This window comes from Sceloporus undulatus, chromosome 2, assembly GCF_019175285.1.
Source record: "Sceloporus undulatus isolate JIND9_A2432 ecotype Alabama chromosome 2, SceUnd_v1.1, whole genome shotgun sequence".
In the NCBI taxonomy this organism is placed as follows: Eukaryota; Metazoa; Chordata; class Lepidosauria; order Squamata; family Phrynosomatidae; genus Sceloporus; species Sceloporus undulatus.
The window spans coordinates 64,425,716-64,451,303 of NC_056523.1; the positions used below are offsets into that span (position 1 = coordinate 64,425,716).

The window sequence follows — 25,588 nt, forward strand, 5'->3', positions numbered from 1 at the left end:
GTAAGTAGAACTCAAGTCAGAGAATGTTGCCATCTATGCAGAGGGTGGAAAGAAAATCTCAGGATCCAAGCACAATAGTGCCTCTAGTTATTTTTGCAGCAAGACTGTTGGAAATGAATATGATTGGATGCAGGAAAAAAATATTTCTGTTCATTCAAATAGATCTGGTAGCAACCATTAGGAAGAAAAGATGCAAGGCTCAGCACTCCATTTTTCTAACCAAGCAAGGATATAATTCTGTATAATGTTAAGTTAAAATAAAGACTCAGAAAACTCTCTCCTCCTTGCCTGTAGGAAGGTGTATGTATTGCTGGGATGTAATGATACACTTAATGAGAAATACTGCTAGTAGCCTGTTCAGTTCTTAATTCATCTGTGACTTAAATCATACATGTAAGGGAAGGCTTAGCTTAAAATCATGCTTTACAATATTTTGTGGCAGCCATGACAAAGGATAATTTAAAGGATTCTAGCAAAACTCACTAAACACTGCAGTATTTGTTGGCAAGAATTTATTATGTAATTAATCATCACTGAATACTGGTGTATGCCATTAACTAGAAGAGTTGTATAATGCAGATGAAATATGACCAGTGCAATGAGATTTTACAGAACTTGACACGTTGAATAATCATGTGAAATTGATTAATATTAACATCACTCAAGCAAATAATTATGCTCCAAACTGTGTTGAATGGCCCATATAAATGAGGCGGCCCAATGCTAAAACCTAGCAAATTTTTCCTGCAAATGCCCAACCAAACCTGTCAAATTTCAGATTTCGAGCCAAACTGAAATTATGTCTGATGTGACTATAAATTCAACTGGCTGAAAAACTAAACAGTTATTGAAAAGACTATCTGATGCATGGAGACAATTCAGTTGCCAGATCCAAGAAACAAGGAACTGTGTAAATTTGTTAAGAGCCAATACTTTTCAACTGCCAAGGTGCCTCACCCTGTTCTAGGGGGTTGCAGAATGCACAAGGTGACATCTCAGAGGGTGTCCAAAACACTTCTGGACTCAAACTTTTTGGATAAGGGAGACTAAACCTTGCTTAAGTCATATATTTTCATTCACACTTTTTATAGAGTTCAATCAAGTATTGTTTTGATTTTTTTTGCATTTCATACTACTATATGTTTTATGCAGTACATCACTGTGGTATTTTTCATATTCACTGAAACATAAATCTGTAGCATAAACAAATAAATATTACATTGCAATTACATTTATCTCCTCTTGGCTTGTGAAATCTAACTGGAACATAAATCTGTAGTATAAACAAATAGATATTACAGTGAAATTCCATTTATTTCCTCTTATGCCACTGTAGTTCAGCAGTCCTGCAGATTCTCAAACAGAAAAGTGCTAGAAGAATTCAAAAGCATAGCTATATCAAGCTTTTGTCAGATGAAAATTGATAAAACTAAATAATCTGTGCCTCAGGAGCAGACTATTTTGTTTAAAACAAACTACAGTACATTTAAGAGTAGATATGAACTACAGCACAAGAAGGAGTAAGGAAACATTAACATTCAAAGCTGAAATCATTATGTCCATTTCATTTCTGTTAGTGACAGAAAACAATTTTTTCCTGCAGCAGGATAGAATCCTTCGAGGTAATCAATTAGAATAAAACATCTCCAGGTGTTGGGATTAAAGCAAGAAGCTAATAGATGTACGTTCCATGTCTGCCATATTTCAAGAGTTATTGTTTGGTCCTTGGAAACAAATTCTCATCTGCTGATTGCAAGCAGAACAACAGAGAACATGCTTTGCCATCTGTGGAAGTTTACAACCCCACTGAGGCCTTTGCTGGAGTCAAAAGAAGGAAGGATGAAGTATTATGGCCATGTGATTCTTCTACTCCCCTGTGTCCACCCCCGCATGACATATGCTAAGGAGACTGTGTACTAGAGAAATATTATTTTTCATTTTGGAAAGCTAAATTCTTCTTCTGATGGGGCACAACCACACACTTATACAACCACACCCAAAAGGAAGAGACAGATCCCACTTTTTAAAAGCCACAGACTAATCCTGATCCTTAGCATGTCATGCTCTGCAGGGAATAGACTCATTTCTTGGATTTTCACTGCACTGGTCACTTAGCTACAGAAAAACCATTGTACCACAAGGCCTAGAGGTCTTCTTTTTAGCTCTCTTTATGCCTCAGCTAGGCTAAAGCCTCTTTTTTTGAAGATGAACAAAGATGTACCACATGCTTTGTGTTGTTGCTGTGAAGGCAGCAGGTTATGCACCATGGCCCTATAGAGACTGGTGAAAAGCTCCAGTCTGTGGGTGGGGTGAGGGCTGAGCATCCGCATGCTCCAAGCCCTACCAGGGCGCCATTGTGGTGCACGCCTGTCTACACAGCATGTGCCATGATGATGCACCTCCGGTGCAGCGCCCAAACAACACAACACCAAAGGAGCATCATCACGCCGTGAGATGGCAGCTATGGCGCTCCTTCGAGGGCACAAAAAGGAGCCAGTTTTTCCAGCTCCTTTTTGTGCTCTACAGAGGCTGGGCCATGCCAGTAAAGAGGCAGCTGCAGACCACCCCAAAAGGATGGCCTGTATAGTCCCCATATCCAAATAATTATCTCAAGGAAGATAATGGCAGGCCAGACTAGATCAGATATATTATATAAACAAAAGGCCGTACTTCTCTTAACCTAGGAGTTCTCCATATTACACTGTCACCCTCTCATTATTTTTCAGAGGCCTTATTTTGGCTCTAATCTTGTACCATTATTTACCAGCTTGTTTGCTATTGCTACCTAGACTAACATTCCAATAATATTTAAAATGGTCCTTCTGCTCACAGATGGCTTTTGAATCAGTGAAAGAACACCAGGAACTGAAGTAGGCAAGAGTTTCACTGATTTCCTCCTTTCCTCTGCAGTTCCTTGCTTCTTTCCAACATTTGTTCCAGCAGGTTGGAGGTGAACCTCTGGAACAGTATGACAAATTGAATGACAGGCTCCAGGAGACAGGGGATCTGCAGAAATCTGCAAAGTGCTGCCACCACTCTTTCATTCACTGATTTTATTGGGTCAAAGAGCTTGGTTGGGAAGATCAGCATGGCATTAGATGCAGCCCCGGGCAGTCAGTTAAAAAATGCTACTAAGAAACATTCTTAACTTGCATGTTAGTGATTTGTGGCAAATCAAGTATCTGAGCGAAAAAGAATTCAGCGCTCTCTGGTTTATAAAAAGCCACCCTGATAGTTATCACAACTTACTAGGCAAGGTAAGAGTTTAGAGATCTCAATTAAACTGCCCCTAAACACTGGCTGGCAATGCAAATGTAAGTTCACTTTGCACTTGTGTATGTATTTTTTGATCATTGCAGAAGTTACTATTCTTCCCTCTACAATGTCCAAAGCCCCCTTAGGACTTACTACTGTGCAACAACAGTCCCATCCTTCCCCTACCATTTCCCTGCTCGTGGAGAGAGGAAAAGACCAGAGAAGCATCTGGCTATGTTTTCATGAGAGTTTTCATGAGTTTTGTGAAACATTTAGCTTTCTCTGTCAGATAGTTCTGGTGGCAAAATAAACTACAGTTCCCAGGATTTTCCAGCACGGAGCCAGGGAAGTCAAAGAGGTCTCTAACTGGATTATTCCTGCAATGTGTTTTGGACCTGTGTCAGTTTCCCATCCTACAATGCTCTGGTCTGGGTGGATTCTATAATGTTAACTCATCACACTTCACACAATGGTTTAGAAATTCTAAACTATATTAATAAAAATGAGAATCCCACTAAACATAAGATGCTAAGCATGTGAAAAGCTGTACTGGATCACACTGAAGGCAGATACCTTCATCAGAAGTCCACAAGGAAGATATTAATGCAACTTTATTTGTGCTCACCACCAACTGACATCACAGTCTCTGATACTCATAGGTCTACATAAGGATCATGACTAGTAGTCATCCATTTCAGTGGATGTCCCCTTTTAGAGCCATTACTATATCTTCTGATAGCAAACTCTACACTTTAACTATGTTCTGTGTGAAGAGGTACTTTTTTCTATCCTGAATCTCCAACTGTTTAGTTTCAAGAGATGACCCTGGGTTCTGGTAGCAAGAGAAAGAACAAAATGTTCTCTCTATCCACTAGATGCATAGTTTTACCCCTCTATATGATATCCACCCTATGCCAAGACACAGCAACAATATGAAATGTAATAAGAAAGCTGACCACATGAACATGAGATGTCTGCCTGTGCTCTCCCAGGATAATGATACGGCATCAGTGGAGTTTATCACATGGGAGGTATTTCTCTTTATTTCAAATGAAAAGAAAGTGGGGCCAGAACGCATTCATGTGAATTCGCTAGTTCAGTGAATTTACGTGAATTCAAATTGCGTTTGAACTGACTTCCCATTGCCCAAAAATAGCTTGCCATTGCTCAAAATTGTGTGTGGTAGTCTATCACACAATAACGTGAAACCCCATGATTGCATTCGGATCACACAATAATGTTAAACCCCATGACTGCTTTCGGATTGCCATTGGATTATACTTCCAATTTCCCTTGTCTGATAAACTCCAGTAAATCCAAGCTATGTTGTTTAAAGTTGATTCTATTGATTAAAAATATAGAGCAAAGCAAACAATCAGGGACGTAGCTAGGATTTTAGGAAGGGGGGGTCCAGACTAAGTGCCACCATTATAATGGGGCTTGAGTGCGGCGGTGCAGCAGCACACACCATTCATTTTTTCTAATGGAAGGGGGGGTCCGGACCCCAAGAACCCCCCCTTGGCTACGTCCCTGAAACAATGGCCCAAAACAGATAGCAGAAATAATCCAGTTTGAGGCCGCTTTAATTTCTAGGGAATCCTGGGAACTGTAGTTTATTGTGGCATCATTACCCCGAGCACCATTACCTTATCTTCTGGGGCCTCAGCTGAGGCCCCAAGTGTGACACTGCCTCCTCCAACTCTGGGGAGGCTTAGCCGGCCGTGCTGGATCTTTTGAGGAGGAGGCAAGTGGAGGTGCAAGGACCAAGAGTCCATCTTGGAGGAGGAGGAGGAGGTCATTTTGAATTTTAAATCTGGAACATTTTGGACTTTTTCGATCATTCAGTGGAGAATGATATTACCCATATCCATGTTCCTCTTAGCGAAACAAGTGTCACATACTTTTTTACATACTATTAGAATAATGTTGCTTGGCATACATTACCATTAGGGATATGAAAAACAGATGTAAATTACAGCTTGGAGCTTGGATCAACTCATTTATAAGCCTTTTCTGATATACACAAAAGTTAACTATCTGCCACCATATTCTAAACACAGCAGGCCCTTAGTATTCACTGGGGTTTGGTTCCAGGATCCTCTGTGGATAGCAAGATCAGTGGATGTTCAACTCCCAGTAAATACCATGGCATAGTAAAATGGTGTTCCTTATATAAAATGAAAAAAAAAATCAAGGTTTACTATTTAGAATTATACTTTTGGGGAATATTTTTAAGCAGTGGATGCTTGAATTCAAGGATAAAGAATCGGTGGATACAGAGGGCTGTCTGTAATTATATAATTATTGGTATCCTGCTGTGTAAAATAGCATAGGAGCTGTTAAATTAACTTTTAATTACATTTCAGTTTCTTGCAGTCCGCTCCAAAAATTTGTGCCAGCAAATCCGTTTCCAGGGAGGGGAGACATCTATGTACTGACCAGGATAACATCATGATTTATGTTCTTGCTCTGATAAAGAAGTCATTTTATTTTGTTGCAAATTTTATGACTTCATTATATGATTGTTGGAGATGCCAAATCCACTCCACCCAAAGTATAAGCTAATAAAATATGGGAAGTCTATTTTCCCAGTACCAGTCAAATATTACATGACATATATTATCAAACATTTAATTCAGGGGGAGTAAAGAATTGTCAGGGGTTTCTTTAACAAGTTTATGATCCTCCTCAAAAGAAGCTGTTTCCCTATTGATGGAATATAAGAGGAAACTATTAAATTAACAAGGACTTCAAACAAATGATCAGGAAATGTGTGTTTTGTCTACAAAACAGGAACTAAGAACTGTTTAAAAGGAAACAAAACAAATCAAGAAATCTTAAAATAGCAGATCCAGAAGAATAAACACACTATATTCTCAAAAAACAAAAAATGCTTTGGACCACACAACAAACATTTACTAAAGCCAACACTGTAAAGCAATCTGCGACACCAACACCATCATCCTACAAATTATTAAACTACTTCCCAAAACTGTTTCCAAGTTTCAGTGGAAAGCTGAAATCCATATTCCTGTACACACAGTCAAGCACTGCCTTGTCTTTCTGAATTAAATCTTTTATCATGCAGTCTTTATTTCAAGTTTCTGTTCGTTAAAGAAATCCACAGTGCAGGAAAGGAAATACCACACAAATAAATTTACAAAGACCCAGATGCACTTGTACATCTTGTGTGCACATTGGCAACTCTGGTGGATAGAAGCTGAAATTGTAATGCAAAAGTGAGATGGCACCAGAAGTGGGGGAAAGGGTGAGTGCTAACAGAGAAAAGTACATCCCTGGAATTAATAGGGGTAACTGAAGATTTTGGTAGGTAATTGAAGACTTTGAACATGTCTGTATGGTTCAGTTATCTAATATTGTATGGGTAGAAGAGAGAAGGCAAATGATGGATTGGCTGATAGAAAGGTGGAACTTGTTAGTTATATACTGGAATAATAAAGAGCAGATTGCTATGCATACTTTGCTACAACCAGTCTCATTCATAGTCATTCAGTGGGCCTTGGTATTCACTTGTGTTTGGTTCTGGGTCCTACCCCCCACCCCCCCCACCCCTGTGGATACCAAAGTGTGTAGATGCTGAAGTTGCATTGTATACAAAGAGTCGTAAGATGGTATCCCTTATATAAAATGGCAAAACCAAGGTTTGCTTTTGGGGGTAAAAAACCTGAACATTTTCAAGCTGTTCATAGTTAAATTCATGGATGCAGAATCCATGGATATGGAGGGCCAATTGCATTTGCAACTATTTTCCAATTTTTTGTTACTGATAAATAATAATTTTTGTTATTCATGAAAGTAACAGATGTTATTTTGTAACAGAGATTTAGTTTTGTTTGCTTTTTTAAATATTAAAGATGCTTCTTTATTCCCACACATCTTATAATAATAAATAATAAAAATTTTATTTGTGTTTTTCCGCCTCTCCTAATTGGATCGAAGCGGGGTTACAGACTAAAAATAGCATCATAAAACTGAAACTTTCTGAGACTTATGTGACAATTATTAAGTGAAATGTACAGCCTCATATCAGCTGGGTGGCCAAAAGTGTGAAGATGGAAAATTAATTTGATGTTCAAAAATGACCTTAAAATGGATAATCTTTTGAAGTCTACAGGTTTTGTAATTTTTCAAACAGGTTAAAGGTCACTCCAAAACAGTGCATAATTATCTTCAAAGTCAACAATTGTTAAAGGGCTCTATAATCTAGTAAAAGATATAATAATTAGAAAGTGACCATCTCATGGCTGTTGCATCTGCCTTTCTTTATGTAGCTTCTGACAAAGATATTCAAGAAGCACTTAGACTGAATGTAATCCTGCCTGTTTTCATTTCTTTCTTTCTAGCTACTCTAAAAATTCAGGATTGTGGGAAAACCTGAAACAGAGCAGCACTGAGGTTCTGTTCTGGTGTAGGCAGACCTCAAAAACAAGAGGCCAGATTCTGTGCTCCTGCACAGGGGACAGCAGAATCACATTCTAGATCAGGTACACAGCAGCCAAAAAACAAGAGACAGGAGATCTAATAATCAAGAAATAGATTGGACAAGTGAGAAGAGGGAACAGAAAGCAAGGGGGACCATCTGTGTTGCTACTTCATTCAAAGTGAGGAACCATGCCATATTATATAGGCTCAGCCAGGCCTCCACTGGTTTAATACCCTGGAACTAAGAAAGGACCTGAAGACATGGATGGGAGAATAGAATGAGGAAAACAGTGAAAAACAGTGAGGCAGAAATGAGACAGGATTCATCTCAGGGTCAATTATTCCGGACTCAGAAATGACCCCTTGGATTCCCCACGTTACATCTGCATTCCATAGTGATGCTGGATGGCTGTTTACACATGTGCCCCACTGTTAATAACTGTTCCACCTGGCACTGCCATTACTGGTGCAAATTGTTCCCTCTGAAGTCAGAAACGAGGTGTTCCACATCAATCACAACATTGTGACCACAAAGGGAGTGAGTCACACCAGTGATGATGGTACAAGGGGGCACATAAGTGTAAAGAGCACCCACTGTTGCTACAGAATGCTCCAGATTTTCCTGCAAAACCAAAGCAAAAGATGAAAATTTAAAAATCTGATTTAGTCAGAGATAAGGCAGATACAATGTGCAACTGGCCTTCTCTCATGAAGGAAGTATACACTCAAAGTAGGGATTTGGCCCTGCATCATGTATACAGGATGCAGTGAAGGCAGGGTGTAATTGGCCTGTGTAATTGGCCCACATACACATGCACTCAGTATCCTCTGGTACGGATTTACCTTTAAAGCAGGTTTAAAAGTGCTAGATCATCCTACAACTAAAATATGTCTCATTCTTAGTATTAAGGTGTCTCTAAAATAGCATTGATCATTAGCTACAATCCATTTGAACTTGTTTTGTTCACCTTTTTTGTAATTTTTTTAACAGCTGACATCAGACACTTACATATACACAAACACAGGCACCATACTCTCATAATGAAACAGTTTAAAAAAAAACCCTGGATGCTATGCTTGCAACAAAAACTTCTCTTGCTTTCTTCCTTAAGCATAATCAACACACATATGTTTTGCAGAATATTTTAATGCTTTTAATATTAATTAAAACAATGTTTTTATGCCTCATACTCAGTAGATTCTACACACTAACAAAAAAGGAATTGGCTAATTCACAATCTTTTTTCCTTGCATTTTCCAAGCAATTGAGCTTACCTGAGCTCAATGGTATGATATCATGGGTCGAAAACTAACTTTTGGAAGTGAGAAATCTGCTGGTCATTACCTAAATTTACAGAAATGGGACAAATCTGCCCAAGAGAGTAGAAACCTGTCAACAGTTGTCTGTTGCCGGAAAAAAGTGCAAACATTGCATGATAGCAGGAAGATACATCTGATTTCAGTTTCATTTAGAAGAAGTATGTATATGTCCCAGTACAGATAGAAATTATTCCAAGAACAATACAGCCTGGATCACTTACCTCATTGATCGGATATTTTCTTCAGATTTTGTGGGAATGTTGGCAGAACTTCCTCTAGGGAAGGATCTATGCTCATCGGCTTTAGATTCCTCCTCTAAATGCTTGCTGGTAGGTGAATTAGGAGGAACTGTAACATGTTGGACATTAATTAGGGTTTTGCAATGTGTGATTAACTGGTCATTGATTAGAAGCATATGTAAACAATGTGATATATATCTATTGTCCACTATTTTGCTTCTGTCAACAAATGCATTCCTTAAACAATGTTCTAATCAGGACATTCAGACCAAGTAAAGGTACTCTAAGTGGGCTCCAATATACTGTATTCAATGGCTCCTCCTTCCAAGTTTTTGGATAGAGAATGTTATACTTAATAAAGTAAAAAGGTACTACTGAGTATCAGAAAAGTACTTTAAAATAATTTAATACAAATACTTATGAAAACCTCAGATGGCAACAACCATCTTAAAAATTGCATTTTCCCATTCCTTTCACAAAAAAGCCTCTTTCAAGTAGACACTGAGTACATAGGTGGTGCATTTTCTAAAAAGAAAGGAAGCATGCCTCTTGTTTCAGAATGAATCTAGAATTTGTTTCCCACAAACAGGAGAACTTCTGATCATAGAAGGCTTCTGATCCAGCAGATCACTCGCTGTAGTAGAAGAAGGGCAAAGGAAATTATTGTTGAATCCCTATTGTAATGGGTATTCTGCTAGTAATCCCAATGATTTTGCCACCTTTTGTTCTGCATATTAAAAGCAAGAGTTAAAATGAGTTAAAACCATAACTCTAAAAGGTGCTATCTGTATAACAGACAAGAAAATATTAAATGTACAGACTTGAAGTTTCTGCCTGGGCTTCGAGCTAACTAAATCAAAACACAGATAAAAGACTCATCTGTTCCCTTAGAAAAAACAGAAAAGGAAAGTGATGGTGATTCTTGACAGAACTGAAATCTGAGATAGCATCTCAGAGGCCTAGGAAATGAGTGGCTTCCCAATATGGAAAAGCAAATGACCATGTTAAGGTAGCAGAAACCACAGTGTGCTCTTAAAATCTCTGTTTCCCAAGGGCAGTACATCCATACCCTTATTGAATAAGGGACCTGTAAACAAGTATCTCCCATAAATTGTGTGTGTGTGGGGGGGGGGGGGAACAAGAAGACAGCAGCCACAACTAAGAGAGAAGACAATAGGATTACACAGGACATAATCTTCTCCATTGAGGCTATGGAATGCCCTCCTCTTGGGGGTCTGAGTGGCACTGACACTGGTTTCATGCCAGAGCCAAGTTAAAATGTTTCTCTAAAGTATTTGGGGTATAATAATTTTATGAAAACCAGAAAGCATATATGATTTTAGAGTTTTAGACTGTTTTAACTTTTAAATTATTTAACTGTTTAATAGGTTTTTAAAATGTTTATGTGATGTTTTATTGTTTTAAATTTTACATTGTTTAAACTGATTTTAGTGTAAGACACCCAGAGAAATTACAATATAGGATATGTTGGGATAAAAATATTTTAATTACAAAATAAGCAGGTACAAAATATTTTAGAATACAGTGAAGGAGGGTTGCTATAAACATTACTTGACTGTCAAAACATAATTTGGATCTAAATATAAAAGAAGTATAGCAACAAATACTTCTACTTCCCAACACATCTGTTTATGTTGAAAGAGAACTGAGTTTCCTGAATAGAATGGATTCCTCTCATTATGATGATTACTGCACCTATATTAAACGTAAAGGTAAAGGTTTTCCCTTGACAAGTTTGTCTAGTTGTGCCCAACTGTAGGAGACAGTGCTGATCTCCATTACGAAGCCAAGGGATTGTCAAAGACAACTCCATAGTCACGTGGCCAGCATGACTGCACAGAACACTTACCTTCCCACTAAGGCGGTATCTATTTATCTTCTTGCACTTTTACATGCTTTCAAACTGCTAGGTTGGTAGAAGCTGGTAGTAGTGACAGGAGCTCCAACTGCTGACCTGCCTATATTGCAGTTGTCAGAGTCAGCGTCTTAACTGCTGAGGCACAACATCCCTGCACCTACACTAGATTTTCTTTAATCAAACTTCAGGTTATCAAAAATACATTTCTGCACACAACAGCAGTTTAACATTAGCAAATATTATGTAAATTTATGAGGCTGTCCAACAGACTTGGCTAAAAGGATTGCTTTTAACAGATAAAAAGAACAGCTATCACAATAAAGATTGAAATAAGGAAAACAAAGGCTTATATAAAATCACACATAGCTTGTATAAATGCAGGAGGGTCCCCTATGCTCATACTCTCATACCTGTTAGTTTCTCCTGCATATGATGTTCTTCTGTTACTTTACTTTTTGTGCGACTGGGTTTAGGTTGACTGCGTTCTACAAATTCTCTTTGGCACAAAACTATTTGCTTCACAGCACCTTGGGGGATGGAACAAGAAATTATATTCAATGCTCTTGAATACAAGCCTACCTCCTCTCCTGGATCTTTATATCATTATTACTTTTTAAGGTATCTTACAAAAGGGGGCAACTTTGTCCTTACAGTCCAGCCCTTTTACAAATATGAAGAACACAGGAGCAGCACACCAAAGACTTTAAGAAGCGGCTGCCAGTACATACCAGGAAAGCCTCAAAGAATCCTTGACTGATAATTGTATGGAAGGCAGGAGTCCTGAGAACACTTGACCTAGTGACAAATAATCTCAAATATGGAGGATGAAATGTTTAGGCATTTCACTGCCTACAAAGTTAGAGTCCACATACAAATTCAATACTTAAAAAGGGAAATTTGAAAAACAGAAATACCAAGTGTAAAACAAATCAGAGACATCAAAAAAGGATATTATAAGCATGATTGTTTTTAAAGATTCACAAGTGAAAATACCTCACTCAATGTTCTTAATTGTTTTATTGTGCAATTTCAATTCAACATCATTACTTTAGGGTTTGACAAATTTGAAAATGACTTGTTTCATCAAAAGACTAAAGGCTGAGGAATCACTTCTTTCTTAAGAAATTTTGAAAACACTGGGACAAAATCTGGTGGGAATGATTTACAAGCTCCAACTAGTTTGTATGGAGTTTCTAGGGTGCCTACCCAAGAGCAACTGACTAAATTGAGATTCCAGCAATGCTCTGGAATCTATGGGTACATTCTCTGGTTCCCCAAAAGTCACAAGCAAAATGGTGGTAAAAACTGTTATTATAGCCACCTAATCGGTTACTAAAACCCTGCATTTAAGGTTTTAAAAGCTGTTATTCCTTTTATCTGAGAAGAGTTTCTCAGAAGTTTGGTTATTTCTGAATCTCTGAGGAGTTTGGTCAACTCACCTTCAAAATCTTGATCCAAATGTGGCACAGCAACCTTATGTTTACCAAATCTGGCTTTTGAGCAAACTTTTTCTTTGAGATCCCATAATCTCAATGTTATGTTGTGGTCTCTTAGCTTTAATAGGAAGTCATTGGTAACATTAATTTCAACACTATGATTCCATGAAACCCAGATCTGGTCATTTTCAAGCCATGGTTTCACAACCTGTTTTTTAAAAAAAGATGTTTTTTTAAAAAAACTAGCATGACTAAAACAGTATATTCTCATAGCAATGGCTGCAATCATTATTGTTTTGCGTTTTGAAAGAAACCAAGATGTACAAACCAGTCAGTTTATACACACATATTGTTTTAAATGTCAAGATCACAGAACATTAAACAATCTTGTGGGGGGTGGACAGACTGTAGTTAAATAGGGGGGATATTCTTACAAAAGCACCACAGGCAGACTGGAATAATGGATTAAAATAATTTTTCTTCATTACCCACCATCAAATGTCAAGATATAAAATTATGACATACTTAAGATTTACATTAAAATAAGACACGGCTGCAGACACCGAGCCACTTTTTTTTTTTTAATCAGTCAGCTCTTAGTGTAAATACTGTATTATGATGAAAGTCTTCACTCAAGATTCTGAATAATCTGTGCAAAAGATTTTTTCTTACTGTAAGTCCCATCATCTGTGCATCAAACCAATTAATGTCTCTGCCCTGACTGGAAGCAGTTCTCTGGCTTCTCTGGAGGAGAACGTTTACATCACCTGCTAGCCAATATCATTTTAACTTGAGATGTCAGGGAATGAACCAAGGACCTTATACATACAATGCATGTGCTCTATCACTGTGCTGGTGTCATTCCCTATGAAATACAGGAGGGACAATTTTGGAAAAAAAGTTACTTCGGCCTGCTATATATATCCTTGGCATTTTATCCTTCCAGAACCAAAACAGAAGTTCATGGGGTCATTATGAGATATCACTATCCAGGAAACTTGAGGCTTATGGGGCTAGATCAAATTTGCTAGCTGAGATGGTGTTTGAAGAATACCCATTCTACAGAAGGAACAAGAAGAAGCCAAGACCAACATGTATTACTTTGTTAGAATCTGTATAGTGTTTGCATTATGTCTTCATCTATTAACTGTGGTATCCTGTTAACTATGAATTTCATTATATTGATTTGCTTAGCTTCCAAAAATAAATCTTGATTTCTCTGAATTCTAGAATAAAATCATTTTATAATGAAAAGAAAACAAACTACTTCAAATGTGTGAAATATGAGATGTTAACAAACGTCTACATAGTAACTTAAGGCCTAACGTTATTCCACAAGAAAAAGATGTCAGCCTAGCTCCATGTCTATTACCCCTCCACCAGCAGGTAACAGCATTTTTATTCAGGCTTTAAATATCTAAAGTTTCACTGTAGAACATTCTTAACTTGTTGACTACCAATACCCACTTTTTCTTTCCTTTTCTTTAACTGACATGATTTTATTTGATGTTTTATTATTATCTGCCTTCACTATTATTTTTAACAGAACACTAAAATATAAACTTAAGGGCTGTATATACAACCCCTAAGAGGCAGTGAGACACTGCCCCTTTCCTAGCTGGATCAGGGCTGCAGCAACCTCATGCTGTGGACCCAATCCGGACTTTTGAGGGTGCAAAATAGAGCTACAAGAAGTAGCTCCTTTTTGCGCCTTCGAAAGGGTGTCATAGTCACATTGCTGTAGCTAGACGGCGCTCCTTCGGTGCTGTGCCATAGGAGCGCCATGATGCCGTGTGGAGCAGTGCACAGTGTCAGGGCACCTTGAGAGGTAGAGTTGGGCTGTGAGGATGCTACGCCCCAACTCCGCCCCCATGGCGGCATTAATGGCCACTGTGTACAGGACCTTACTAAATAAAAAAGTCCCATTTTCTCTTTTATTGAATTTTTCTATCCACTTTGTGCCCCAGGCCTAATCTGCACTGTAGTATTAATGTAGTTTAACAACCCATTAACTGTCATGGCTCAGTGCTACGGAATCCTGGGATTTGCAGCTTGTTGCAGCACCAGAGCTCTCTGAGAGAGAAGGCTAAATATCTCACAAAAACTAAAAATTCCAGAATTTCTTAGCACTGAGTTCAGATTAGATCCCAATTAGAAGAAGCTGTAAGCTGCCTTGGATCCCATCCAGAGAAAGCCGGGGTATAAATTAAATAAATAAAAATAAAAAGAGGAAAAGCTCAACCATAGCTGGCATCCTGTTGGTGACATACACAAGTGTAAATTCAATTTACTCCTGACTATGTCTTGTTATGGTCACTGCAGCAGGAAGTGTTCACTACCTCTCTTGTATAATGATCCCCTGACCACTAAATTCCTGCCTCCTGTTCTCCTCCTCCTCAACCTTTTATTGACCAGGGGAAGGTGAGGGGAAACCTCATAGCATCCAGCAACAGCTAGACATGCACTAATGACTTCACCTTCCATAAGCTCCAGAGGAAGTTTTGGGACTACAACTTCCATCAGTTTCAGCTAATGTGAAGTCCAAAACATCTAAGGAACATCAGGTTGAGGAAGGTTGACCCAGAAAGTCACTAAATGCCAGACCTGAGACTCATTCAGAAGCTACTGACTTTTAACTATTCAGGATAATAAGATAATTGAAGCCAAAGTTATGCCCATGAGAGGACATATTTTTAAGTTTTATTATGGTCTAGTAATGGCTGGTTGCTTTGCAATTACAAAATGCTAACCCTAATGTGCTGTGTTACCTGTCATTAAAAAAATGAATGAAATCATGAAAAAAGGTAATTATAGTTTTGCGAATCTATGATACTCCCTGGGTTGTCCAAAACTATCCAAACTCCAAATGGAATGGAGTCTAGTGCTAGCCTTGTACCTTTCTAGTTCAATCTGTACATGTATGGAAATATCACAATTAATTGAAGGATACTCCTCCTCTGGAATGTGGTTTGCCATTAAACTGGGAACCTTAATCTCTCTAATCCATGATCACAGGACAACAGAATAGCAGGCGCCTGCATTTAGAAGGCTTATAATTCATTCCCAGCTTTGTCTCACAATCTTATCTGCACTCACTGAAGTATGCAGTGTGGCTGTCTTTTTCGACCTGGGCCGCTCACCATCTTTTGGAGTCCCTGGCTGATGGCAAATGGAAGAAAAGATGCAAGGGCAGAAAGTGACAATGACAAAAAAACAGAATGATGACTCAAGATACAACAGCATGTTTCAATTATATATCTCACTTAAAGTGCTCTACTTCCAGAACGTTTCTCACCAATTCATAGGTTATTAATTATTTTAAAATCTACATTTAAATAATATTTTTTTAGAAATTATGATATACAATCATTTGAAAGTGTTCTCAAGAGCTACAGCTACACAAATAATAAACAAAGTTCTCTAAGAGCTTCGCACCAAACTCTTTTTCTTGGTCAGGATCCAATGGAATGGCTCTGCTAGATGCCAATGATCCCCAGAATCAAGAGGGGGAGGTTCCCTTTCTTTCCTATATCCTACCATGTACTTTAAACGTCTCTTGAGGACTGGAATAGAATTTTATTGTTAAAAGCTAAAAGCCGTCACAATATAAAATATATCCAAACAGTAACTACAAAAACAGTGTTTAAAAAAAAAAACACCAAAGCATAAAAATCACCAAAAACAACATGGTAAAGTTAATAAAAGAGATCCATCAACAAGAAACCAATAATACATCATAAATAATAAAATAATAGGACCATAAAACTAGAATGGATCTAGCTGTCATTCCAATCAAGAAAGCTAATTCTAATCTTGCTAGCAGCTAAACCAAATTTTGCTACCATAGAAGTAACAAATGCATTGTTGCCAGCCAAAAGGACACAAGTCTGCTGAAAGCAAGATCTACCAGAAAGGGATTTTAAAATACAATCAAGAAACCTTTGTTTAGGAGATATATACAGAGGGCAATGTAGAAGGTAATGTTCTATATTCTCCACTTCTTGAGGACTGGAAAAACTCAAGAGCAGAGTTTTTGCAGTATGGAGAGCTGCAGAGTGGAAGGGAACAAAGCCCCAGTTGTACTGGATGTATTTTGTGCTTTTTAGTTGGCCGTATAAAAGTATAACTGTTTTGTGGATTCTGAAATTTGCTGTACATAGTTTTTTGAATGACCAAAACAGCTACCCCTGAATTTCCTCTCACCAAGTCTTTTCATAGTACACAAACTATTCATTTCCTTCTCCACATTCCAGTATTTTCCACTACCATCTCCTGACCCTTCTTGGAGCATCCATCCACCTTCTTTCCAAGTTTTATTTGTTGAAAAAGGACAAAACACATTGCTTTGATAGGGCTGGGGCGAGTACTAACCTATTCCTCCATGCCAATCCCCCAAAGCTCTTATTAGCACTACTGGGGAGGCATGGGGGAAGACAGATACCATAAAAATACCTACTGTTTTTCTTCCCTCCACAGCAAATAGCAATTGAAGGAAGAGAGGATTTAAGAGTGACAGATGATGGGGCCAGCTTCTTTTGCAATGCCACTTCTCTAAAGAGGTTGTTAAGCTCTGAAAGCAGTGTTTTGACAAACATAAGACTGAATAGCAAGTAATATAATCATTTAGTTGCTGTGTGCCTTCAGGTCATTTCCAACTTATGGCAACCTAAAAGCAAACCGATCACGGTGTTTTCTTGGCAAGAATTGTTCAGAGGGGATTTGCCTATGCCTCTTTCTAAGGCTGAGAGAGTGTGACTTGCCCAAGGTCACCCAGTGGGTTTCCATGGCTGAGCAGGGAACCAAAGCCTGTTCTCCAGAGTTGTAGTCCAGTGCTCAAACCACTATTTCCATGTTGGATCTCAATCATTAAGGGAACTTGATTCAAAGTATCTTATTTGCTTTTGATTCTCAGCATGATCATGGTACTGGATGCACAATAATGTGTATATTTCAGTAAAGTCTTTACAGAAGCTATACATGTATGCATATGAAAGAATGTTGTTCTTGTATCATATAGATACTTTAGTTTTGTATGATTTTTAAAAATATTTATTCCATTTATTTTCTGGAAGTAGGAGAGGTATTTTCACAACATATTTAGGGCCAAAAAGCCCTTTAAGGATAAGAATCCAATTGGGACTTTCCTTATGAACATTTACTACATTTGTTACTGTGCTGAATGATTGATATCATCCTTATTCCTTACCAAATAAAGACAATTTGTCCTTTCAGCCACAAATTTGCTATGAAGGATGTCTTGGCATCCGTAGAGGTGTTCCAAATCAACCAGAGACTGGTGGAAAATGGACATGTATGCCTCAGTCATTTCAAAACTGGAAACATTTTTCAAGTGGTCCTCCACATGCCATAAAATCTGTATTTTAGTGGGAATGCAGTCAATAAAGGAGGGATTCTGTTGGAGGGACTCATAATGAGACTCACTTTATTGGCTTAGCTGGATCCAGCTACCATTTGAATTCTGTCCTCCTTGACGTCTCCTTCTTAGTGTCAATTCTTGGTCATTATGACAGTAAGGCCTAAATTTGTTTTCTTCTTTTTTTGCCATTGCTTTGCTTTTGGTATCAAATCTATTAGGCCAATTTTTAACCCAAATCCATTCAATGCCTTCTGGAATCTATGGCGCGTTATAGACGGGCCTTTAATATGCCCCCATCAAGTGCTAGGGGTTGGCCGAGGACCTAGCGTCCATACCGGCCTCACCCTTAGCACGTGACGGGGGCGTAAAGATGGCGACGCCCTATACACACGGGCGCAGCCATCTTTACGTGCTGGATGCGTTGTGTCCACACATGTCGCCCCGGAAATGACTCCGCAAATGCGCCCCTTGCGCTTTGCGGCACCTCTTCCGGGGCCTCAGAAGGAGCGCGATTTCCACGCTCCTTCTCGGCAGCGTCTAGGAGCCGTACCGTTTAAAGGCTGCGGCTCCCGGATGGTGCAAGCGGCAGCGGCAGCAGACCGCCGCAATCCGGCGGTCTGTAACGTGCCTATGTATCCAGTTTTGCTAGGTTCCACCCTCCAGAAAAGCTGTTTCAAAATCAGAACCAATGTTCTATCACCCTGTTTGAAAAAGTGATTTCTCTCCAAGGCCAAAAGATGGACAGAGGCTACCCAAATTAAATGAAAATGGTCCCATAGACCTCAGAGACCATGGGAGGCTTGCTTTTTCAGTTAAAAATAACTGTTAAAATGAATTTGAAAATAGGGAAACACGGTAAAGGCCCAGCTCCAGATTCTGGACATACAAAATTTGCCCACTCCTAAATTACATTATATAAGGAGGACTTGCAACAAGATGTGGAGTGCTTCTGTTCAAGATTAATCTAACCAGCCATGCCCTCTTCCAAGAAACTCCATTCCATTTCCTCTTTTGATCACCTTTCCCACCCCTGCTGCCCCTCCAGCCATCAGTCTCCATTCTGTAGCTGCTATGCATGCTCATTTTTTATTGGACTGTTTCTTGGGCTGCATCCACACTGCAAAAACAATCCAGTTTGATACCACTTTAGCAGCCCTGGCTCAATACTATGGAATCCTGGGCATTGCAGTTCTGTTCTAGGGCCACCACAAACTACAGTTCCCAGAATTCCATAGCATTGAGCCAGGGCAGTTAAAGTCGTGTCAAATCACATCATTTCTGCAGTGTGGATGCAGACTTGGGTAGTGTGCTTCCATTTTTCTATCATTCCCCCCACCCTCTGGCAAATTCTGCAATTTCCCAAGCATGTTAATATTGCTTATTTGTTGGCGATGCTATTCTGGCTAAACAGTGGAGCCTGCAATAAAATGTTGTAGTTTAGAATTTTCTCATTAATGTTTCCAAGCATTGCATTCCATTCTCCCCTTGTTCATTCTCATTTATGTGCTCCTTGCCACATACAATATATGCGGGCAGTATGCAATGATAATACTTTTAACACAAAAATACAATATTCTTAAAACAAGACATAACTATACAATATGATGAACAAAAAATCAAAATGACAGGTGTCATAAATCAACAAATACCAAGGAGAATTACAAGATCCAACCAACTGCACATGTAATCCAATTGCCCCTTTCCTCTGGGTTCAAGAATATTTTATATAGTAAATAAATGTAGTTTTTCCTTACCTTAGATTCAGTTTCCAAATATAGTTTAGCCAATGGACCAAATAACACCAAATCTAATTTTCGAGGATCAGTATCATCTGGCAGAAGAAAATATTCCATGTGATAAAAACGTAGCATTTTTGGAATAAATCCTTCTCGTGTTCTAGACGGTGTTTGGATTTCATGTCTAGATGATGGCCAAGTCTTAAGTGCTAGAAAAATATATTTATTCCATTAGAAATTTTTAAAACCATCCCAAAGATTGAAAGCGATCATTTGTCATTTTATATAACAGCATACAAACCTACATAGGTGGCAGAAGCTCCATAGCAAAACATTGCAAGGTAACTCACATGAGAGGATTAGAGTTTGTGCTCTAAATGAGGTATTTCATAGTTCATGAGCTTTTACTATTTTTTAACATTTAAGAGTGGGAACCTGCAGGTAAGCACATTGATGAAGCAGGAAAACAGTTTAAGTTCTGGGAGGCGTGGGGGATATTTAAAATTATTTCAAGCAATGCTATTTACCTACTTGGAATTACAAGTGGAAGAGCCAATGAGATAGAAAATGTGCAGGTAATTATATGCTGAGAATCAAGTTCTTCACTTTTTGCAGAAGGACATAGTGTCATGCTTTCGTCTTCGGGAGTGGGATGACCCCCTGCACATGCCTCTGGGAACTCAGATTCATAAGTGCTCTCTGAATGTGGAGATATTAAACCTGTTGATTTTGCCTTGGCTCCTTCTTCTTCTGCACACTCCTTCTTTTCCTCAAGATCTGGCAACTTACTTGCCATCCTGGAATGGAAAGGTCAAATAATCTGATTTACTATTTACTTTTCTCTCACAAATAAAACAAGCAATCCACATATTCCAGCAACACTAAGGAAAGCTCCTCCAAATGTCTCCTAATAATTTTATTTATATATCACTTTCCACCACACAGCCCATAGCCAAACACACAGTCACTAAGAGTATGAGTTGTATGTAATGAAACAGCTGATATATAACAAAACATTGTCACTACATGTTCATGTGAACCTTGAGAATCTGTTGTTAACAAAGATAAAAGCATCATGCATCAAGATCAATAATTTTGCTTTATATTTCTACAAGCATTTTCATAAATGCTCTAAAAGTGCTACAGACACACTATCCTAGGGCACGTTCACATGTGCATGTTGCACACATTCTTGTTAATTGCCATCAAGTCAATTTTGACTTATGCTGATTTCATGAATGTGAGACCTCCAAGTCACCCTTTTATCAACAGCCCAGATCAGGTCTTGCAGACTCAGGGCTGCGGCTTTCTTGATTGAGTCTAACCCCGTGTAATGCAGTATTCCTCTTTTCTTATTGCCTACCACCTTACCAAGCATTATTATGTTTTCTAACGAGTCATTCCTTCTCATGTCCAAAGTATGACAGCCTCTGTTTAGTCATTTTGGCTTGATTTGTTCAGGATTGATTTATTCTTGGATGTATTTATTTGTCTTTTTGGAACATAAATGCTTCAAAATGTTTACAGAACTCTCCTCCAGCACATTAAATAGCAAAATGTCAACATCAGTGGCAGAGCTTTTCATCCTGCCTCAGTTACAATGTTCTTTTAATAACTGGGCTTCCAAAGGGATACATCATGTAAGTTTATTATAAGGAAAACAGGAACATGAGCAACAGTCACTGAAAACCCATGCCATAATAAAAGTTGAGAAATTATCAAGAAATTATCATTCATTGCCCATGTTCATTCATCAGAAAAACATTTATAATTTGACACAGGAGTCTTTCTTCCTCAAGGCTGTTAAAGTGTGTTAACATCGACTCTTAATTCTTAGCATGTGCTAGTAGGAAGCCTGGTTGATTAACTAACATCCATGCAAGCTAGTGACAAAAGGCTGATGAAAAATGGGCCAAAACTAGCCACACAGGTCCAAGGGTACCACCTGAAGGTGAATAATGCAGCAACTTTGCTGCAGGTTGTGTCTTTGGAAAAAGCCTGGAAACCCTGTGTATGCTGTCTTGAGAGAGATAATTAAAAGAGAGAGAGAATAATTTCTCTGTAACCACTTCCAGAATTGATCTGCCACTGGGACTATCTAGCTGATAGCTTCCACTGTGCTAGGAAATGTGAACTGTGGCGGCAGGGTTTGAATCCCCACCTGGCCATGAAAGCTAGAAGATCAAAAGTTGGTAATTCATGCACTGGTAAACTCAAGGCTGGTTTTCTACAAGGTGCTGTACATTGGGCTACCTCTGTAACAAGTTTGGAAACTTCAATTAGTTCAGAACACGGCAGCCAGTTACTAGTACATCTAGGAGTGACCACATTACACCAATATTAAAATCACTCCACTGGCTGTCAATTAGTTTCTGGGTAAGGTACAAAATGTTGGTTTTAACCTTTAAAGCTCTACATGGTTTGAGTCTAGATTACCCTACAGGATTGCCTCCTCAAGCAGACTTCAGTCCCAGTGTTGGGAGAAATCAAGTAGGACTAGGTTGGTAAGTGTCACCCAGAGAACTTTTTCTTCAGCTATCTCAGACTGTGAAATGCCCTGCCAGAAGAGATGCGACAGCTGAATAGACTATCTGAATTTAAAACAGCATCAAAGGGTAGCCTTTTCTGTTAGGTTTATGTCAATGATTTTTAAATTATCAAATATGAGCTGATCTTTAATATGTACTAGTCTTATATGCTCTTTTGGACTGATGTTATGTGCCTTTAACTGGTTCATGTGTTTCTAAGTGATGTTATGTGTTGTATTTTAATTTGGTGTTGTTCCCAGCCTTAGTCTGGATGGAGAGGCAGTTAAGAAAGAAGGAGAAGGAGAATTGTTCAGAAAGGGGTTTGTTTTTGCCTCCCTCTGAGCCTGAAACTGTGTGACTTCTCTAAGGTCACTCAGTGGATTTCCATGGTTGAACCAGTATTCAAACCCTGTTCTCCAGAGTTGTAGTATAACTACGGTACTCAAACCACTACACCATACTGGTTAATCCCTACCCATACTTTTCTTCCCAAGATTTAAACTGGCATTGTCCCAAGCCTATTAATATTTTCGCATGTGCTCTTTGTAAAATGTGAAAAGACAAACTGGAAAACTATAGAAGCACTGAGTACTGCCAATGCATGTACTCATACTGGATGGCATCCAGAGAAAGTTAAGTAAATTTAACTTTGAAATCAATGGACCATTAGTGAATACTCTGACTAATTTTAATGAGTGTCACGCTTGACTTTACTTAGCCTGGATTGCTCCCAATATATGTATCTGCAGTACTTAGCTTTCCCATCACTCTGTGTAAGCACCATAAAATAAAAACACTGCCTAATCAAAAAACACCATGCTTCCCATATGGAAGCAGGACAATTAACAATGTGCAGGTGCATGGGAAAATCGGACCACCACAAAATGTAGTGGAATAGCAGAAGTAGACATTTCCTCAAAGTTGCCTTTCAGGCATTGCTGCCCATGGGAAAGCTCTCCCTCTTGACCTTTTAGAGGGGAAAGGTTTACTGTTTGCAGATAAATGTTTTATTATCAGCAACTATAATCAGAACACAACAATATAATGATAGAAAAGAGCAAACATACCGTAATTTACATTTAAAAACTTGGGGGAAGGAAGACCTAAGCTATAGAACCTAAAATAACATAACTATTTCTATACTAATTCTAGGAGCCCAGGTGGTGCAGCGGTGAAATGCTTGTGCTACAGCTACTCATTCACAAACCACAAGGTTGTGAGTTCAAGACCAGCCAGGGATCCAGAGTTGACTCAGCCTTAAATCTTCCTTAGGTGGCTAAAATGAGGACCCAGTTTGTTGAGGGCAATTAGCTTACACTTTGAAAACTGCTTAAGGAGTACTTAAACACTGATAAGTGGTATAGAAATATACTTTCTATTGCTACTTGCTATTGCTACTCTTTTCTCTGTTAGGAAGGTACAATGCTGGAGGACAGTGATCAGGCATGCCACAGGTATTTCATCACCATGTGATGGTTACTTAAACTGACAGAACATAAAATAGATTTGATTTGGATATAAAAATAAACATAGCAATAATCATAAAACATATAAATATATTTGATTTAAATTTCTGAACAAGTAAACGTTCCTAAACTCTTATGTTCTCTTAAGTAAATATTTACTTTTCCCTGCTAAACCTTCCTAAACTCCTCCTTGCTGTTGTTGGCCACCTTCAAGTCAACTTCAACTCATGGTGATCCTGCGACTGAGACATCTCTAAGGCCCTCTATCCTCCACTGCTTTGCTTAGGTCCTGAAAATTCTATCCATATAGCTTGCAGTCTATATGCTCTCCCTCTTCTCTCTTCTCTCCACCTTCCCCAGCATCATTGTCTTTTCTAATGAGTCATGACTTCTCGTGATGTGGTGGAAGTACTATATGAAACAAATCAGGCATTTAATATTATCTTTTTTTTATTCTGAAGCCAATGTCAGTATATTTTTTCCAACTCCACCCAGAATTGCTTCCATATCTAGAACTCCATAGCCCTGATGTTTTGTTTGTCATCTAAATAGACAGCTATGATATCAACTAGCCAGCATTGGTGCTTTTTCCAGTGTCACTCAGAGAGGGAAAACAGATTTTGGGCCCATACAGACAGGCCAAAATAAAGCTGCTTTGGGTCACTTTGGAGGTATGCTGTTTAAATGACACGTGCATCTTAAGAGGCCAGAAGCTGCCCCAAAGCTGCTCTTCAGTCCTTAGGGAAAGCAAGGGAAAGTGTTTTGAGGAGGGCTGTCTCATCACTCTGCATCCGCACTACAGAAATCATCCAGTTTCACACCGCTTTAACTGCCATGGTTCAATGCTATGGAATTATGGCAAATGCAGTTTATAATGGCACCAGATCTCTGTGACAGAGAAGGCTGAATGTCTCACAAATACTACAAATCCCAGAATTCCAAAGCATTGAGTCATAGCAGTTAAAGTTGTGTGAAACTGCTTTATTTCTCCAGCACTCAGCTTCAGACAATGGCTAACCTGCTCTTTCCCAAGAAATCTTATGTTTGAGTTGCTTTGTCTTCATGCCTTTTGGTGTGAGTTAGCACACACAGGCCCATTACAAACGGGCATAAAAGTACGGACTGGGTCCATACTAGGGTTGGGAAGGGGCATCACTTCTTGACACCCCTAACCCTAGTACGGACCAAGTCCGTACAAAATGGTGGCGCCCTATGCATACGGGCACTGCCATGATTACATCACGACCGCGCTGCCTCTAAATGGGGCGGCGCGGTTGTGACGTAGTGGGGCCGCGCGAGGGCGCCTAGGGTGCCCTTTCTGCGGCCCCGGAAGGAGCTCTGTTTCGGAGTTCCTTCCAGCTTTGCATCGCAGGGTGCAGCCTTTACATGGCTGCGCCAGCGACACAGAGGAGATCCTCCTCCCTGCCGCCGCTGGGTATCCTTGAGGCTTGAAGCCCCAAGGACACCCCTTTCTAGGCCATGGGGAAGCAGCGTTTTGCAGCTTCCCCGCGGCCTGGAAAGCGGCAGATCAGGGCCTCAGAGGCTGCCATTGTGGCAGCTGAGGCCCCGATCCAGTGGGGAAAACGCCGGTTACAGGCCGCTCCAAATGGGCGGTCTGTAAAGCGCCCCAGTTAGGCACAGTTTGAATGTCATTTTGTATGAAAAAAGAGGATATCTATTGAAATCTATTCAGTTTTTAATCAATATGCATGACAGGTTAAAGAAAGGGAGGTGTGTGGGTTTCCCTACCCTATAAGCAACACACACTCATGGGAGAATATGATGAGCATTTTGAAAGATTAATATGAATATATTCATATCAGAGATGGGTATGAAAGATTTTGGGAAGATTTTGACTTCTTCCTTTTCAGTTATTACATTTTATTACTGTTTTATATAAATACATTAC

General features: G+C 39.1%; 1 protein-coding gene across 3 annotated transcripts in view; it reads right to left on the reverse strand.

The window, feature by feature from the left end:
• The window catches only part of CFAP92 (cilia and flagella associated protein 92 (putative)), a 90,274-nt gene that overhangs the window by 45,503 nt on the left and 19,183 nt on the right, over positions 1 to 25,588 (reverse strand). The window contains exons 1-7 of one of the 3 annotated variants that reach the window (XM_042455479.1): positions 20,217 to 20,258; positions 19,987 to 20,120; positions 19,704 to 19,894; positions 15,669 to 15,731; positions 12,576 to 12,780; positions 11,547 to 11,663; positions 9,240 to 9,366 (exon numbers count right to left, since the gene is read on the reverse strand). In XM_042455479.1, coding sequence (XP_042311413.1) covers positions 9,240 to 9,366; positions 11,547 to 11,663; positions 12,576 to 12,780; positions 15,669 to 15,731; positions 19,704 to 19,894; positions 19,987 to 20,020 — 737 coding nt within the window. In that variant the 5' untranslated portion in view covers positions 20,021 to 20,120; positions 20,217 to 20,258. Of the gene's footprint in view, positions 1 to 9,239; positions 9,367 to 11,546; positions 11,664 to 12,575; positions 12,781 to 15,668; positions 15,732 to 19,703; positions 19,895 to 19,986; positions 20,121 to 20,212; positions 20,483 to 25,588 lie in introns of those variants that run through there. The other 2 variants (XM_042455481.1, XM_042455480.1) reach the window with 2 other exon arrangements.